Raw genomic sequence first — 17,737 nt, forward strand, 5'->3', positions numbered from 1 at the left:
CCCCAGGCTTCCCACTGTAGTTTGACAGTCTGCTCAATGCTGCTATGCCTCTGTATCCATTTTTGTTCATCAGTCTATAATGGTCCTTATTATCCATAAATGAGTGAGTTCATGTGGTATTTTTCTCAGCTTCCCAGGGGCCATCTCAGCCTCACTGGGGCTGTCCTAACCTCACTGGGGCTGTCTCAGCCTCACAGGGGCAGTTTCAACCTCATAGGGGCTGTTTCAGCCTCACCGGGGCCGTCTCGACCTCACCGGGGCCGTCCCAGCCTCACTGGGGCCGTCTCAGCCTCGCATAGGCCGTTTCAACCTCACCGGGGCCATTTCAGCCTTTGAGTTCTTTTTAGATTGTTAATTCTTCAGGGAGATGCCAATGACCAACAGTGACTGGCACGATTTTTGCTTTCTAGAGATCCAGGTCTCTCTCCCTATGGGTTCTCTTTACACTTTACTTTGTGTTTGAAAAGAAAACATGAAAATGCCATAATTTGTAGCTGGTAGGAACAATTACAACAAAAAGCCCCTCACCTAGAACTCTAGATGGGAAAGTGATCCAGTCAAGATTTGGGGCCTGTGCAGTGCTGTGACCCAAGCTAGGCAGAGTTCAGCACAGAGGGTGGCACTTAGTCTTTGGAATATCACTGCCTGCATTTCGAAGCCATATTAGAAAGGATATTGGCTCATATTTGGTTTTGTGTGTTATCTGTGCCTCTTCCCCTCTCCAGGCTGGAGAATTAGGCTTTAATATGCAGTAGTGACAGTCTAGTTCTGGCAGATGAAGGAAGGGGGCAGTTCCGGAGGGCAATCTCAACTTCTGCTTAGCATATTTACTCTTGCTGTTCCCCCTTCCTCTTCATTTGTAATCCAGGAGGCTCTCTGAGGAGAGCGAGCGAGACTTCTCAGATGGAGCAAAGGACCACGGGCTGGGATGCCAAGCGCTATGCAAAGGTCTGCCATTGAATTTGCTCATTTGATCACTGTGCTTTGGTTTCTCCCTGTGCTTGCTAAGTGTGCATAACATGCGCTTGAGTGTTTTGTGAGTATTATAGAGCATTATACTGGGTGAGCGAGTAATTTTCCAGACCCGTTGCTCAGGTATGAAGTGAAAATCTGCTTCTTTTGAGATGCTGGGCTGTGGCAGTCAGCTGACCTCCAGTCCTTCAGACCACAGCAGCCATCTAGTTGTTCTTGTTCATGGGACACATTTTGCAGTCTCCGAGCTGCCGTTCATCAGGCTTATAGATGAGGGACAAGCCTATTTGTCTCCTTTGTTTTCAGAAATGAAATATGTAATTTTATATACTCTTGCTACTTTCGCCCACCTCCCCAATCCACCTCCTTTAAAGGTTTTTATTTTGCTTGGGGCTATCTGACATTAATCCCAGGAGACAGGAGGGAGAGGTGACGTGGTAAATAAACTGAGTTATTTGGACTTACTACTATAGTTCCTTTTGAAAATTTTTATTGATTTCAAAGAGAGAGAAAGGGAGAGGGAGAGATTGAAACATCAGTGATGAGAGAGAATCATAGATCAGCTGCCTCCTGCATTCCCCCTACCGGGGATCAAGTCTGCAGCCTGGGCATGTGCCCTTGACCAGAATCAAACCTGGGACCCTTCAGCCTGCAGGCCAATGCTCTATCCACTGAGCCAAACTGGCTAGGGCCACTATAGTTCCCTTCTGATGATTTGGGCCAGGACCATTAGAGGTCTGAACTAGATTTAGTAAGATGCAGGTCCCGGGGTTTGGGCAGGAAGCACTCAGGGAGTACACTGGAAAGAGAGAACACGAAGTACCTTCCCGGTCCTGCCCCACTCTTCTTTGTTGTTGTTGACATAGTCTATGTCACGTTTGGCAACAAGATGCCTGTTGGCGAAAGGTGCCAACCTGAGATTCTTAGAAGCTAATAAAAATGTTTGTGGGTAAAGAACAACTTTGTTTCATAAATAACAGCCTTTGAAGTGCAACACTGGAGTTAACAGGCTGATTTCTTTTGAACGAAGATAAAATGTATGTACATTATTTCCAGTGTGGTTAAATTAACCGCATTTTCTAAACAAATCTCGGAAGTTAGGGAACCCGTGAACTGCATCACCCCTTAGTTGCAGCTTGGTTGAATTTAGTGGCAGCAGGAACTTCAGACACAGGAACACGGCGCAACCCTTCAGTTTTGAAACGTTGCTAGGCCTCCCGGAGCTATAAGTGACCAAAGAGACATCTGGGTAGTGTGCTCCCAGGGCTCAGTGCCCGGTGAGAGTTGTGCCATCTTCCGGCTGTTGGTTGCAGCCCGGGACTCTCACTTGGGGTCTTTGTTCTTTTCTTATTTTTTTTTCTATTACTGCATTTCTCCTTTTATTGAGACACAATTCACATTCTATTCCCATACATGTTAAGGTGTCCCTTGCAGTGATTTTTTTAACTTGTTAAATATGTTTGACTTTTTAAAATTAAAATGACATTTTTTCAATTAGTTGACATTCAATATTAGTAGTTTTAGATATACAACATAGACATTTATCTAACTTACTAGAGGCCCGGTGCACAAAAATTTGTGCACTTGGCGGGGGGGGGGGGGTGTCCCTCAGCCCAGCCTACGCACTTTTGCAGTCTGGGACCCTTCGGAGGATGTCCACCTGCTGGCTTAGGCCCGCTCCCTGGGGGATTGGGCCCAAGCTGTCAGTCAGACATCCCTCTGGCAGCCCGGCAGCCCTCAGGGGATGTCCACTTGCCAGCAGGGAGCAGGCCTAAGCTGCAGTCGGACATCCTTAGCGCTGCTGAGGAGGCGGGAGAGGCACCCACCATCACCACTTGTGGCTGAGCAGAGCTCCCCCTGTGGGAGCGCATTGACCACCAGGGGGCAGCTCCTGCATTGAACGTCTGCCCCCTGGTGGTCAGTGTGTGTCATAGTGACTAGTCATTCCCAGTCATTCTGCTGTTAGGGTCAGTTTGCATACTACCCTTTTATTATATAGGATAAAGTGATCGATCCCCTGATAATTCAATATTGTAATAACATTATAACAATATTACTGACTATATCCTCTATGCTGTACTTTATATCCCTATTTTATAACTGCTAATTTGACTTACTCCTTTCACTGTTTTCCCCCAGCTCCCCATCCCTTTCATCTGGCTGCCAACAATTTGTTCTCTGTATCTATGAGTTTGTTTCTGTTTTGTTTGTTCATTTATTTTGTCTTTTTTATATTTCTTTTTTCCCTGTATTTAAGCCCTCCAATGGCTTTTTTTTTCTTTATTTCATTTGACTTTTTACAATATACATAATAAATCTATTACCAGAGTGTATATACAAAATAGCCATTTACATGCAAAAAACATTAATATTTCAAGAAAAATGATTTGAAATACAATGTTACATGCAATAAAGGTTAATATTTCAAGAAAAACGATTTAAAACATGTTATATGCAATAAACATTAATACTTTGAGAAAAGATTTTAAATATAATTACTACCCAAACTGCACTAACATAATATCACAAGTTGTAGGAAATATTAAAAATCTGCAAATAACAGGATTACTTCTATTATATTCTAAAATATTTTTTTCCTCTGGACCTGTTTTTGTTCACCAATTTATGTTGTTCATTATATCCCACATATGAGTGAGATCATGTGATATTTATCTTTCTCTGACTGGCTTATTTCGCTTTGCATAATGCTCTCCAGGTCCATCCATGCTGTTGCAAATGTAAGAGTTCCTTCTTTTTTACAGCAGCATAGTATGCCATTGTGTAGATGTACCACAGTTTTTAATCCACTCATCTGCTGATGGGCACTTAGGCTGTTTCCAAATCTTAACTGTTGTAATATTGTAAATTGTGCTGCTACGGGCGGGTCTTCATTCTTGGACAGGGTCATCAATACGCCCAAACCCGGCTTGCAGGTGCCCCAGCTGCAGCAGCTTCAACAGAGCCAGGGCTTTCATTGATGCCTCTTGGCAACCAGTAGCAACCAGCCTGGCTCAGGGACCCGGCGAGGTGGTATCGTTTCTCCCCAAATTCCTGTCGGATTTGCAGTCCCGGCAAAGGGTAGACGCCTTTGGGTGCGGGCCTAGCTCGTCGTCGTAGGTTGTGAATGTGAATAGGAAGCCACGCAGCTGAGCCAGGAACAGCGAAGACCTGGCAGTGCCGGTCGCCAAGGCCTTGGTCTGAGTGTCGGGGAGGTGCGGCGCCCCTCAGGCCTGGCCAATGTGCACACCCAGGTGAAATTCCGGCCCAGAGACAACCACTACGGCGAGGGAAGGCCAGGAATCCTGCGGCCACCACCCCGGAAGGGCCTGGAGGCTTTAGCCACCGCCTTCGGAAGGGAGCACACCTACCGAAGAAAGTAAACCCACCTCCGCCATCACGGGGAGCACTGGCCGAGCTGGGCGAGGGCGCGCTCCGGAAGAAGGCGCGCTCGCGGTCCCGCCTCCCGGCCGCCTGGCCCGCTGATTGGGCGGAAGGAGCGCGCCCGCTCGGCCGTGCTCCGGCTGGAAGCGCGGGCCGGCGGCAGCGGCGTTCCGCGGAGGAAAGGCAGGGGCGGCGAGAGGCTGCGCGCGGCCCGCCCCGCCCACCCGCCTCGGCCCTGCAGGGGCTGGATGGGCAAGTTGGGCTCGATGGCTCGAGCCGGGGCGGCGGCGGTGGCCGGAGGCGGCGGCGAGTCCTGCTCCTCGCCGCGGCGCCGGCGGTGAGAGGAGCGAGCGCGCGGCCCCCGATGAGACTGCTGGCGGGCTGGCTGTGCCTGAGCCTGAGCCTGGCGGCCGTGTGGCTGGCGCGGAGGATGTGGACGCTGCGGAGCCCGCTCACCCGCTCGCTCTACGTGAACATGACGAGCGGCCCGGGCGGGCCGGCGGGCGGCAGGAAGGAGAACCACCAGGTACGGGCCGGCCGGCTGGGCGGGGGCGTGGCGGCCCGGCCTTCGCGCGCTCCGCGGCCATTGTACCGGGCGGCGGCCTCGGCGCCTCGGAAAGTTTCCCCGCCGGGCCCTCGGCCGGGCCCGCGGCGCCTTTTGTTACCTGCGCGCCTGCGGAGGCCTCCGGTATCCCCGCCGAGGGGCCGAGCGTGGCGCCCCGGACCCGCATTGTTCCCGCGCCCGGGCGGGGGCTGCCGACGCTCGGCCGCCTCGGCGCACGGCGAGGGGCACCGCCTGGCCCGGGCCCGAGGGAGGAGCAGCAGCCACGCCCGGGACACTCCGTGCCCCGCAGGCGCCCCTCTCTGTCGGGTGAAGCTCCGATCGTACAAAGGGCCGCGGAGGGATGTCACCGTGTGTCGCCAGCCCCTCAGCTCCCCGGGGTGGGCTGACCCGGTGACATTTGCCCGAAGCGCTCAAACGTGTGTTTGACGGCCCTCGCGCCCGCCCCCCAGCCTTCCTCCCACCCCAGCGACGTCTCCTCCGAACTCCCTCCGATGTCTGAGCGGGAAGGCGTGAGGCCGGGGTGCCGGCTGTCGCGCAGGGCTTTCCCCCAGACCTGGGCGGGTGAATCTGAGAGTTGTACCCGCAGCGGGCCGGGCCGGGCCGTGCCGGCGGCTTCCTCTTCATTAGCTTCGTTGGTGCCACTTGCAGAAGGCGGTGCAGGTCAGCTCAGAGTCAGGGGTGAGCTCCTGTTTGACCGCGATGTCATTTGCAGTTTGCATTCATTGAAAACAGGCTTTTGAACTCCGCCAGGGAGTGGGCTTGTCTCGCTTGCTTTCCACTCCGGAAAGCAGAAACGATCACTCCCCATTTTGTGTCACATCATTTTCACAGATTTCTCATTTTCCTCTGTTGTGTTTCTTATTATGCCAGGGGTGCAGCGAGTTTACACTCAGGTCGATTTCATGCATTTTAATGAAAGTAAAGAATTATCTAAGGAGGTAAAACAATTCATTTAGAAAAATAGCATTTAGTTCTTAATTAACAAATAGTTATAATGGCCCTTTTTCTACTTTTAAAGGAAATAATATATTTCCATATTTTTGGGGGAGGGCAATCCCACAGCTATTGCAATTTGTTAGGTAATCACTCCTATGGTATTGTTAGGAGTGAACATAAAGCTAGTAGGTGATAAGTTGTAAAACCACATTCTTTGCTATGAATTAATGACTCACATAGCTAGTCATTTTTAGATAACTCTGGCGTCCTGTAGTGATAATGTAAACTTACCAAAATGTCCCATCTCCATCTGGAACACAGATCATGGTGTAAAATGATGAATTAGAAATGTCGTTTTCAGCAGCTGGTTGAATACTGTTTGGCTAGGGCAAAAAGGCAGCGTATTTCTGATGAAATGCCCGTATGGGTGAGCGAGTCTCTCAGCTGCAGGTGTTTGTTCTAACACTTGTCCTGCTGCCTCTACTGCATGCTTGATGCCTTCAGTGCTCATAAAATTGGATGGATTTTAAAAAACGAAAACCTTTCAGTTCTTTGATTTATTTTATTGTTTTTTTTAATTTTGTTTTATTGCTTAAAGTATTACAAAGAGTATTACATATGTCTCCTTTTTTCCCCCGCCCTTAACAATCCTTCGGCCTCCCCTACCCCCCAGTGTCTTATGTCCATTGGTTATGCTTATATGCATGCATACAAGTCATTCGGTTGATCTCTTACACACTCCCCCCCCCCCCCCCCCCCCCCCCCCCGCCCCTCAACCATCCCCGGCTTTCCTGCTGTAGTTTGACAGTCTGTTCGAGGCAGCTCTGCCTCTGTATCTATTTTTGTTCATCAGTTTATAATGGTCTTTATTATCCATGAGTGAGTGAGATCATGTGGTGTGTTTCCTTCATTGACTGGCTTATTTCACTTAGCATAATGCTCTCCAGTTCCATCCATGCCGTTGCAAATGGTAAGAGTTCCTTCCTTTTTACAGCAGCATAGTATTCCATCGTGTAGATGTACCACAGTTTTCTAATCCATTCATCTACTGATGGGCACTTAGGCTGTTTCCAGATCTTAGCTATGGTGAATTGTGCTGCTATGAACATAGGGGTGCATATATCCTTTCTGATTGGTGTTCCTGGTTTCTTGGGATATATTCCTAGAAGTGGGATCACAGGGTCAAATGGGAGTTCCATTTGTAGTTTTTTGAGGAAACTCCATACTGTTCTCCACAGTGGCTGCACCAGTCTGCATTCCCACCAGCAGTGCATGAGTGTTCTTTTTTCGCCGCATCCGCTCCAGCACTTGTTGTTTGTGGATTTGTGTTTTTTTTTTTCAATTAAATCTTTATTGTTCAGATTATTACATTAGTTACTCTTTTTTCACACCATAATTCCCCTCCACCCAGTTCCCACCCCACCCTCCACCCTCACTCCCCACCCACTGTCCTCATCCATAGGTGCACGATTATTGTCCAGTCTCGTTCCTCACCCCACCCCCCCCCCCCCCCAAGAATAGTCAGTCCATTCCCTTTCTATGTCCCTGATTCTATTACATGGATTTGTTGATGATAGCCATTCTGACAGGTGTGAGATGGTACCTCATTGTTGTTTTGAATTCTTTGATTTTTATGGAATCTGGGTAGAATTATAGCCGTAGATACAGCCTCAGAACATAGCCTTTTTAGTGGTGTACCTTTAAAAATTTTTTTAAAAATTTTTGTTGACAGTATTACAGATGTTCCCCATTTTTCCCCCTTTGCCCTCCTCCACCCGGCCCTGGCCCCACCCCAGTCCTCCACTGCATTATTATCTGTGTCCAAGGGCTGTGCATATACGTTTTTTGGTTAATTTCTTTCTGCCCCCCACCTCCACCCTCCTTGCCTCTGAGATCTGTCAGTCGATCCCATGAGTCCATATCTCTGACCTATTTTGTTTGTGAGTTTATTTTGTTCATTGGATTCCACATGTAGGTGAGATCATGTGATATTTGTCTTTCTCTGACTGGCTTATTTCACTCAGCATACTACTCCCCAGGTCCTTCCATGCTGTTTACTGTGTCAGGTTCTAAGGAAAATGAATATTGGGTTCAGATACTTCATTTATGTCGTTATGCTTCTCAGATGCTCACATGTGCATGTGTGTTAGTGTGCATGTGTGTGTGTTTTTTGTAACCAGTTCCACTAACAGTTTGGCAGCCAATTTCTCCAAGGTGAAGACTTGATCTGATGCCTTCTGTGTATTTAGGGGGAGATTAGCTCTTTTCCTTAGAATAATCAATCTTGACATTATTTTGAAATTATACAGCTACATTATGAAAATGTCCATGAATAAGGTTAAAATGAGCAAAAGAAACGTGGGTATAGAAACCACAGTGAGGTAAAGTGCAATAGGCAAAATTGGGTTTATAGTTGTGAGTACATGAAAGTTTGTTTTTGTATTATTATTTATTGTATTATTTTCCACATAAACAACTGTAAACTTACCCCCCTGCCCCCCAAGTCCCCCATATTCCAGGATCTTGGATTTACTTTATAAACTGTGTTGCTTGTGAAGTAACTTTACTAGTGTTTTTTACCCCCTTCAAATTAATAGTTTTACACCAGGTCTTCTGATGTTCATTTTTGTGTGTGGGTTCCATAGCCACTCACATCTGATTATTTTGGAGTTGCACGCAAGTAGCGTTATGGATTTAATTGGACCATACTTAGACCATTTTCCTTATGGTTAAGAGATTATGATGGAGGATTCTATGGTTAAAAGAATCCCCTACCACTTGGACACTTGGACAATGTTTAGTCATTAGCAGTTGCTATTTAGTTATTAGAGAGAGAGAGATGAGCCAAAGCAGCTCTGAAACGACAGTAGCAGCACCATTTTAGTAACTTGGTTTGGTGTGCTTGCTTCAAAACGGAGATTATGTTTCGCTTTGGGCAAGCGAGAAGCAAGGACTGACTTACCTCAGAGCAAGGCTATGGCTTGTGGGCCAAACTAGGCTCACTTACTTTTTTGTACAGCCTGTGAAGCAAATTATATTTTTAAGTGGTTGCAAAAAAGACAATATTTTGTAACATGAAAATTTCTTATATGAAATTCACATTTTAGTGTCCACAAGTAAGGTTTGGGGGAACAGAGCCACCACATTTATTTACCTCTTGTCTGTGAGCGCTTGCAGTCTGCAACAGCAGAGTACTAGTTGCTGCTTTGTGACCTGCAAGTTTAAAATATTTACTGTTTGGTTCTTTACAGAAAAGAGAGTTTTCCCAGAGAAAAATTTCAGCTTCCTTAATCAGAACAATCTTAATTACAGGTTGCAAGGCAGATAGATTGACTTCTTGGGGAAAAACTAGTTATATCACTTTTCTGTATTGGCAGACTTGGGGCTTTAAAAGCAAATGACAACAGAAACTTGGGATCTGATCTTTTCTATCTATTGCATCTGGTACTTGAAGTTAATGAAAATATTATAGACCTGTTGACACTTGAAAGGACCCTTACGCCCCACCAACTAGGTTCCTGGAAATAACAGTCATTCAATAGCATATATATATAATTTCAGAGGGGAAGGGAGAGGGAGAGAGCTAGAAACATTAATGATGAGAAAGAATTATTGGTCGGCTGCCTTTTGCATGCCCCCCACAGGGGATCAAGCCCGCAACCCCAGCATGTGCCCTTGACCAGAATCGAACCTGGGATCCTTAGTCTGCAGGCTGACGGTCTATACATGGAGCCAAACCAGCTAGGGCTCAATAGCTTCTTAATTGATGGAGTGAAAAGAGAATTATTAAAGAACTCCCAGAGCCAAAGCCAAGAGAATTTCTCCAGATGACATGCTGTATGGTTTTTTACAAGCACAGACAACATTCAATATCTGCAATTATTAAGGTGTAACCTAAAATTGCAAGTATGTGTATGTTTGACTTACTTTATGTTTTCACCTTTATATAAGCTCAGAACTTTGCTATGCAAGTGATGATGGATTCAAGATAGAATTGGTATGATTTGGGTTTTTTTCCTAAATGGAAAAATACTTGGACATCACAGCCAGAGGTCAGAGGTTGTGCTAAAGGACAGAGTTGGAAACCTAGCTCTCCATTTACCGGTGGAGGTGGACTGAAGTCAGGCACAAGGTAATGCTCAGGGCAGTCACCAGCTAGCCAGAGCGACGCTGGCGGACCCCTGTCCTCTGTGCTGACTTCTAGAGCCTGGAGGCCTTGCAGCTGAACACCAAAGAGATTTTGAAAAGAGGTTATTTCCTTCCCAATAACCTGTGCTGAAACCCTAAACAAGCGTTTGCTTCGGTTTCCTGGAACACTGGGATTTCTCTCCTGCTGCATATACCAAGGGCCATACAGGGCATATAAAATGCCCGAGGAGACCTGCAAAGCCAACTCTGTGTAGACACTGCCCCAAAAACACTAGCTGAAGGTTGTGAGTTAAACAAGGATGGCAACTTCCAGCAAAAGACTGTTCTTTAGACCCAGAAGTTTTTTTAAAAAAATTTAGTTTATTGATATTTTATAGAGAGGAAGGGAGAGAGATAGTCCGAAACATCAATCAGCTGCCTCCTGCACATCTCCTACTGGGGATGTGCCCGCAACCCACGTACATGCCCCCGACCGGAATTGAACCTGGGACCTTTCAGTCCGCAGGCCGACGCTCTATCCACTGAGCTAAACCGGTTTTGGCAGGACCCAGAAGTTTTGTTCACATCTGAGGATTATAAAATACTAACAGTGACTATCTGAAATGAATAATTGACAATTATTTATGAAAGCAAAGCTGAAGCAGCTTAATCTAATCGGTGTAAATTGTTCCCCTGAATGAATGTGTGGGTGCCTTGGGTTGGTTTGTAGCATTAGTAAAAAAATAATGAATGTTTGACTGTTTATGCCTGTGCTGTGTTTATTTATTTTATTATGGTTTTATTGATTTTACAGAGAGAGGAAGAGAGAGAGAGAGAGAGAGAGAGAGAGAGAGAGAGAGAGAGAGAAACAGCAATGTGAGAAAAAAAACACCTATCAGTTGTCCCCTGTACACAGCCCGCCAGGGGAATGAGCTCGAAACCTGGGCATGCACTTTGAAGGGGAATCGAACCAGTGACCGCTTGGTGCACGGGACAACGCCCAATCAACTGAGCCACACCGGCCAAGGGCTGCCTGTGCTGTGTTTAGATGCACGAAGGTGTCAATGATGAAATGTGTGCACTGGTTTATATTGCAAAAATGTAGAATGTGATTTTTGAGTCCTTAATTGTCAAGGTCAATGTCATTGGACTTGATCTGGCTATCCTTGTAGTAGAAAAGATTTTGTGTTCAAGGACCCCATCAGTGGAGCCTTCCTGATGGTTTTTAGTGGCTTTGAATACCTCAGGTCTTTGGTTACTTACTGCTTTGAGAATGACTACATGCCCAGACCAATGACTGTTATTTGAGGCATCCCCTTGAACTTCAGTTCTCCTCTGACCGGATTTTTCGGGCCTTGGACAGGAAAGGGGAGGAAATCTAGTTGCTGCCTTCTGTTGTGTACCGGGCACTTTACGTGCATTATCCCCTGTAATCCCCCTGACAACCCTGGGAGGTAGGTGGCACACCCCTACTTTACAGACTTGCTCAAGAGCACAGTTGCGCGATGGTGGAGTTGGGTGCTGTGCCCTGGTCTGTTCCTTGATGCCCCGCCTGGGAAACCTGGGAAACAGGCTGCCTTCTCAATAGGAAATGGCCCGACTCCTGTGGCCCTCTGGGTGGATGGGGAAGTTATGCAGAAATACCAGCTGCAGTGTTTGCAGTTTGTTAAACAGGTTGGGACAACTGCTCTGGGTGCTGGCCTTCATCCGGTGTAATGTCGGGAAAAATTCTTACCTGTGGTGTCTTTTTTTCTGTCACTGACCAATTCTCCAGTTCTCTGACATCAATGGGATGTCCTGCAGGTGAGCCCTGTTCTGACATTAGTGACTGGAGCTCGCGTCCCCTCACAGATTGCCCTCACCTTGGGTGCTGCCCACCGTCACGGTCCACTCAAGTACAAGTTCTGGGGTCCCCCAGGTTAGGTAATTTGCTAGAAAGACTCCCATGGAGTTTAAGGAAAAACTTTACTTATGTTTACTGGTTTATTAAAAGGGTATAACCCAGGAACAGCCAAATAGGAGACAGCAGGGCTGGGGAGGGCTGGAGAGGGCAGAGTCCACGCCCGCTCCCTGCACACCACCCTCCCAGCTCACCAGTGTGTTCAGCAGCACAGGTTCCCAAACCCTGTTGTTGGGACATTAGTGGAAGTTTCATAATTAGGTGTGATTTAAGTCATTGGCCTTTGGTGATTGAACTCAGTCTCTAGCCCAGCCGTGGGCAAACTACGGCATCCGGCCCATTTGAAATGAATAAAACTAAAACAAAAAAAGACCGTACCCTTTTATGTAATGATGTTTACTTTGAATTTATATTAGTTCACACAAACACTCCATCCATGCTTTTGTTCCGGCCCTCCGGTCCAGTTTAAGAACCCATTGTGGCCCTCGAGTCAAAAAGTTTGCCCACCCCTGCTCTAGCCCCTGCCCCTTCCTGGAGGTTGGGGGCTGGCCTGAAAGTTCCACACTCCATCTCATTAGCTTTCAGAAGTTGCTCTTAGCACTCAAGAGTTTTAGGGGCTCTGCCTGGAACCAGGGATAAAGACTAAGTACTTATTTTTTATTATACCACATTACCAAAAATCAGGAAGTTGTTTTTTAAAAAGAATTTTCTAGTTCTAATGTGCTCAAATCCTTTATATTTCGGAATAAAAGACCATTATATTATACAGCTCATGTTTGACCAGTTGAGGAACTCCAAAAAATAATTCCAGAAAAATTTTTAACTATCCCTCAGTCTGATAAGCAAATACATTATTTTGATTTTTACTGTCAATACATCCAGAACTATGTCATGTACCTGATTTGGCTGTTCATTGTTTGGCTAATTTTTAGAGTCTTTGAAGTCTTGCTGCAAGTAGGGAGGACACTGCTAGTTGCTGTCATTTTAGAAGACGTTATGTTTAGTTATCACATCCCACCCACTTTATACTTGGCATCAGCAGATGACCACCTAGCATAACTCTGGGTTGATTAGAGTTTGTTATTTGGTAAAAGATTTACTTACTTATTTAGACTGAAGAAAGTTGGAGTGAGCTTTAAAGGAAGATGCCAAGACGAGGCTTCTTCAGATACTGTGGGTGTCTCCAGATGGGGAGTCCAGCCTGGCACACGGTCTTTCCAGTGTGAAAAGTTAACAGGCATAATCTTTGTTCTGATCTGCACACCTTTGTCTTTGTGGTCTTTGAGGAGCACACATTCAAAGGACTCACCAGCTTGAAAGTGCACAGGAATCTGCAGACAGGTCACCACGTGCTGCGAGCTCATTACAGCTTTTCATTGAAGCTGGGTTGTCTCAGGCGGAACTCCAGGGGGACTGCCAAAGGTTGTAGTGGCTCCCACCATGATTTCTCTCTAGTCAGCATCTCGCCTTCAGGGCAAGGGGCCACTCATTGAAGCGTGGCCACGATCATAACCCCACTACTTGTCTCTTTTGGTTTCTGACTCCCCCGCTGGAGCATAAGTTCCCGAGACCACTGTTAAGCTTAGGTAGTTAGGAAACGCTACTGGAAAGTCAGAACGATGACAGTTTCTGTGGGAAACCCATGTAGGGATTGTAAGCAGTGGGGATTCTGCCTGCTCGGGACATGTGGCAATCGGACAGCCAATGACATTTTGGCTGTCACAAGGAGGGCTGCTGCTAAACACCCTGCAGTGCCAGGACAGCCTGGTGGCAAGGGTTATCTGGCCCAGATGCCAGGAGTGTTGAATTGAGAAACCCTGTCCTGTAATAACTTAGTTGCTGTGTAGATGAGACTACTTCTTCTCTAAGCTCATCCAGTCCAATTTAATTAGGCCGAATAGTCCTGCTTTTCTTCTCTGAAAGTGAGTCTCAAGCAGACAAACTGGGTGGCGGCGAAGGGAAGCTTCTGTGAAAGAAACTCCTTATAAAGCATGCACCTTGACCAGGAACATGAGCCAGTGGGAGCTGCTCAGGCCCAGCTGCCCCACACAGAAGCCAGGAGGTGGAGAGTGAAATGTGAAGTGCTTGGCTGGGTGCCTGGTACAAGGTAGATGCTCAGCCAGTGTCCTTGCAGAACTGGGTTTAAGCAAGGCCTTGCAAAACCCTTGGAGCTTTAGGAGTCGACAGAAGCCCAGCGACAGCTGCTGGTCTTTAGGTTCCCTCCAGGATTTTGCTAGAAAGTCCACTTTCTATCTGTTGGACTGCCTGTGATTTTGAACAGTAATTCATGTGATGGATATTTATGATTCATCTGTATCTCTGCCAGGCACTGAAGTCATTCATTGTCCCAATTTTATGAAACTTTCTGTCTACCTGGGATGGTTGACACTGAGCATGCAAGTATGTAGTTTTTTAGTTCAGTGGTCATGTTACTGAGGAGAGGGTGTTAGAATGGGGTTCCCAACCTAGTATAGAAGTTCAAAGGAAACGTAGTTGAAATATTTAGGCATGAGTCGAATAAACTAGGTGAAGTGGGAGGGAGTAGGGGTTGTGAAAAAAGTAGGGATCGGAGTAGATGCCCTGTGAGACAGCAGGGAGAGGAGCCTCCCAGGTGTCAATGGGGTGATAGGGACTGTCCTGAGGGGAGGCTGTGGCAGAATGGACTTACCATGTAGAGCTTACTAAGCCAGATGGAGCTTTTTGATTTATCCCAAGACTTCTGGGCAGTGACATCATCAGATTTGGATCAAAATTTTGCATTTTTAAAGAAGTTTGCTTGATCACTTCAAATTTCAAAATACTTTTAATTTCTGGAAATAAAAATCTAGATGTCTATATGTGTATTTTTTAAAGAATATATTTTATTGATTTTTTACAGAGAGGAAGGGAGAGGGATAGGGAGTTAGAAACATCGATGAGAGAGAAGCATTGATCAGCTGCCTCCTGCACACCCCCTCCTGGGGATGTGCCCGCAACCAAGGTACATGCCCTTGACCGAAATCAAACCTGGGACCCTTCAGTCCCCAGGCTGATGCTCTATCCACTGAGGCAAACCAGTTAGGGCTATATGTGTATTTTTAATAACAGCTTTATTGAGATATACTTCATATACCATAAGATCCATCCTTTAAAAATATACAATTATGTGCTTTAGAGTGCTGTACATTCATGATGTTGTGCAGCCATCACCACTCTCTAATGTCAGAATATTTCCATCGCTCCAAAAAGAAGCCCCCTGCCCATTAGCAGGCACTCCCCACGGCCCCTCCCCCAGCCCTTGGCACTCACAATCTATTTTCTTTTTAATCTTTGTTGTTGAAAGTATTACATTTATCCCCTTTGACTAGTTCTAGCCCACTTCAGGCTTTCACCACCCTATTGTATGTCCATGGGTTATGCATTATGCATACAAGTTCTTAGGTTTATCCCTTTCCCCCACGCTCCTACCCCTGCCTTCCCTCTGAGATTCAAGAGCCTGTTCCATGCTTATATGTCTCTGGATCTATTTTGTTCATGAGTTTATTTTGTTCATTAGTTTCCACATATGAGTGAGATCATGTGATACAATCTACTTTCTGTCTTGGGATTTGCCTTTTCCTGATAATTCCAGTAAATGAAATCATATAACTTTTGTGACTGGATTATTGTGACTGGATTATTTTACTTAGCGTAATGTTTTCGAAGTTCATCCATGTTGTATGAATTGGTATTTCCTTTCTTGTTATGGTTGAATTATATATCTATAATAATAAAAGCCTAATATGTAAATGGTCATCATGCCCTCACGCTGTAACGACCGATCAGCAGGAGGTGCTGGAGCACCTCTCGGGCCCTCCCCCTGGCCCCTGAGCAGTGGCTCTTGAGACGAAGATGGGAGGCGGGGCGCCTCCTCGTGAGGCTGGTGCGGATGGGCAGTTGGGGGTGACCAGGCCAGCAGGGGAGGACAGTTGGGGCAACCAGGCCTGCAGGGGAGGGCAGTTGGGGGCGACTAGGCTGGCAGGGAGAGGCGGTTAGGGGCGATCAAGCAGGCAGGGGAGCTGTTAGGGGCATCAGGCAGGCAGGCAGATGAGTGTTTAGGAGCCAGCGGTCCTGGATTGCAAGAAGGATGTCTGTGGGATCAGGCCTAAGCCAGCAATCGGACATCCCCCGAGGAGTCCTGGATTGGAGAGGGTGCAGGCTGGGCTGAGGGACCCCCTTCCAGGCCTCTAGTGTGTGTGTGTGTGTGTGAGTGTGAGTGTGTGTATATATATATGTTCTTGTATGGGTGAATCACAACTTGTGGATCATTAATTGGTGAGCATGAGAATGCTGCAAAGGGTCTGGAGGGACAAGCACTTCAACCCTCGTCTTTAAAGAGAGAGCTTTACTCCTTCTGCAGCACATTTTGTTCAGTAAGCAGTTTCTTTTCTGAAAGATGCATCTAGCAGCAAAGGTTTAGCCATATGTGCCAATGTTGATGAATTGAGAATTGTTAAAAGGAGTTTTCCTTTTGGCATTTGCAGTTAATAGTGCTACTTCTTGCTTAGTTCTGGAAGTCAGAGTCTATTGTTCTAGGTTTCCATTTATAAGTAGATGCAAGGGATGGTTATCTTAGTCCTACAGTTTTATCTGAAGGATTTCTTGTCAACATTAATAGAATGTACCTGATTGCCTATTACCAAGGAGATTGCTTTCATCTTGATTAGTCATTTCAGAGAACAATCTATACTAATAAAAGGGTAATATGCTAATCAGACTGGACATCTTCCGGACATCCTTCTGGACAGAGCCATGGTGGCAGGGCCAAGGCAGAGGCAGTTAGGGGTGATCAGGCCAGCAGGGGAGAGCAGTTAGGGGCAATTAGGCCGGTAGGGGAGGGCAGTTAGGGGCGACCAGGCCGGCAGGGGAGGGCAGTTAGGAATGACCAGGCCGGCAGGGGAGGACAGTTAGGGGTGATCAGGCAGGAAGGGGAACAGTTAGGGGCATTAGGCAGGCAGGCAGAGTGGTTAGGTGTGATCAGGCAGGCAGGCAGGTGAGCAGTTAGGAGACAGCAGTCCTGGATTGCGAGAGGGATGTCCAATTGCTGGTTTAGGCCCGAGTTGGACATCCCCCGAGGGGTCCTGGATTGGAGAGGGTGCAGGCTGGGCTGAAGAGACCCCCTCCCACCCCACCCGTACACAAATTCTGTGCACCGGGCCTCTAGTAAATAAATAAATGTCAGAGTGGCATTAGTGTTACAGAGTTCAGAATGTGCATCAGGAGGCCATGAGGATAAAAGAAAACAGTTTATGACCTGCACTGGGCATCCCTTAAGGCACAGTGAATATTAAGAACTAGTTAGTGATTAAGGATGAACATTTTAGACCAAGGGAAAAAGTGAATGTAAGTAGCTTCAGAGCTTGTCATATAGAGTGGTAAAAACAAAACTCATCTTCAAGTGCAAGCAGTCTTGATAACAGTGTTTAAGTGGTAAATTAACACAAATCAGTCAACAGTTGGAAAGATTTGGATTATCCAGTTCAGGGTACAGGATTTGTAAAAATATTAGGTAGTCTTTGAAACTTTTGTGCCTATTTGCTTGTTTGTATTGGTTTATACCTACCCAAGAGTTCATTCAATATTTAGCAAGATTAGGATAACTATAAAATTGGTCCACCAACTGTGCAAGCAGTTATGGAACATCTACAGTTGGTAAACAGTCTTATTTGTTAGGGGAAATACATTATTTTTGGCTCCTTATTGGGAAACAATGGATTATCTTTTTTAGCACATAATGGATTAATAGTAATGGGTTGTGTCATTGTACTTAATGGGCTTACTGTTATTTATCAGGCCATTAGAGGAATCTCATTGCTATTATTATTCAGAATTCTCCT

General features: G+C 46.4%; 1 protein-coding gene across 3 annotated transcripts in view; it reads left to right on the forward strand.

Annotated features, from left to right (window-relative positions):
* The first annotated feature begins 888 nt into the window (after positions 1 to 888).
* The window catches only part of METTL9 (methyltransferase 9, His-X-His N1(pi)-histidine), a 56,133-nt gene continuing 39,284 nt past the window's right edge, over positions 889 to 17,737 (forward strand). The window contains exon 1 of one of the 3 annotated variants that reach the window (XM_059692060.1): positions 889 to 948. In XM_059692060.1, coding sequence (XP_059548043.1) covers positions 904 to 948 — 45 coding nt within the window. In that variant the 5' untranslated portion in view covers positions 889 to 903. Of the gene's footprint in view, positions 949 to 4,525; positions 4,880 to 17,737 lie in introns of those variants that run through there. The other 2 variants (XM_059692059.1, XM_059692058.1) reach the window with 2 other exon arrangements.

This window comes from Myotis daubentonii, chromosome 4 (assembly GCF_963259705.1).
Source record: "Myotis daubentonii chromosome 4, mMyoDau2.1, whole genome shotgun sequence".
NCBI classification, from domain to species: domain Eukaryota; kingdom Metazoa; phylum Chordata; class Mammalia; order Chiroptera; family Vespertilionidae; genus Myotis; species Myotis daubentonii.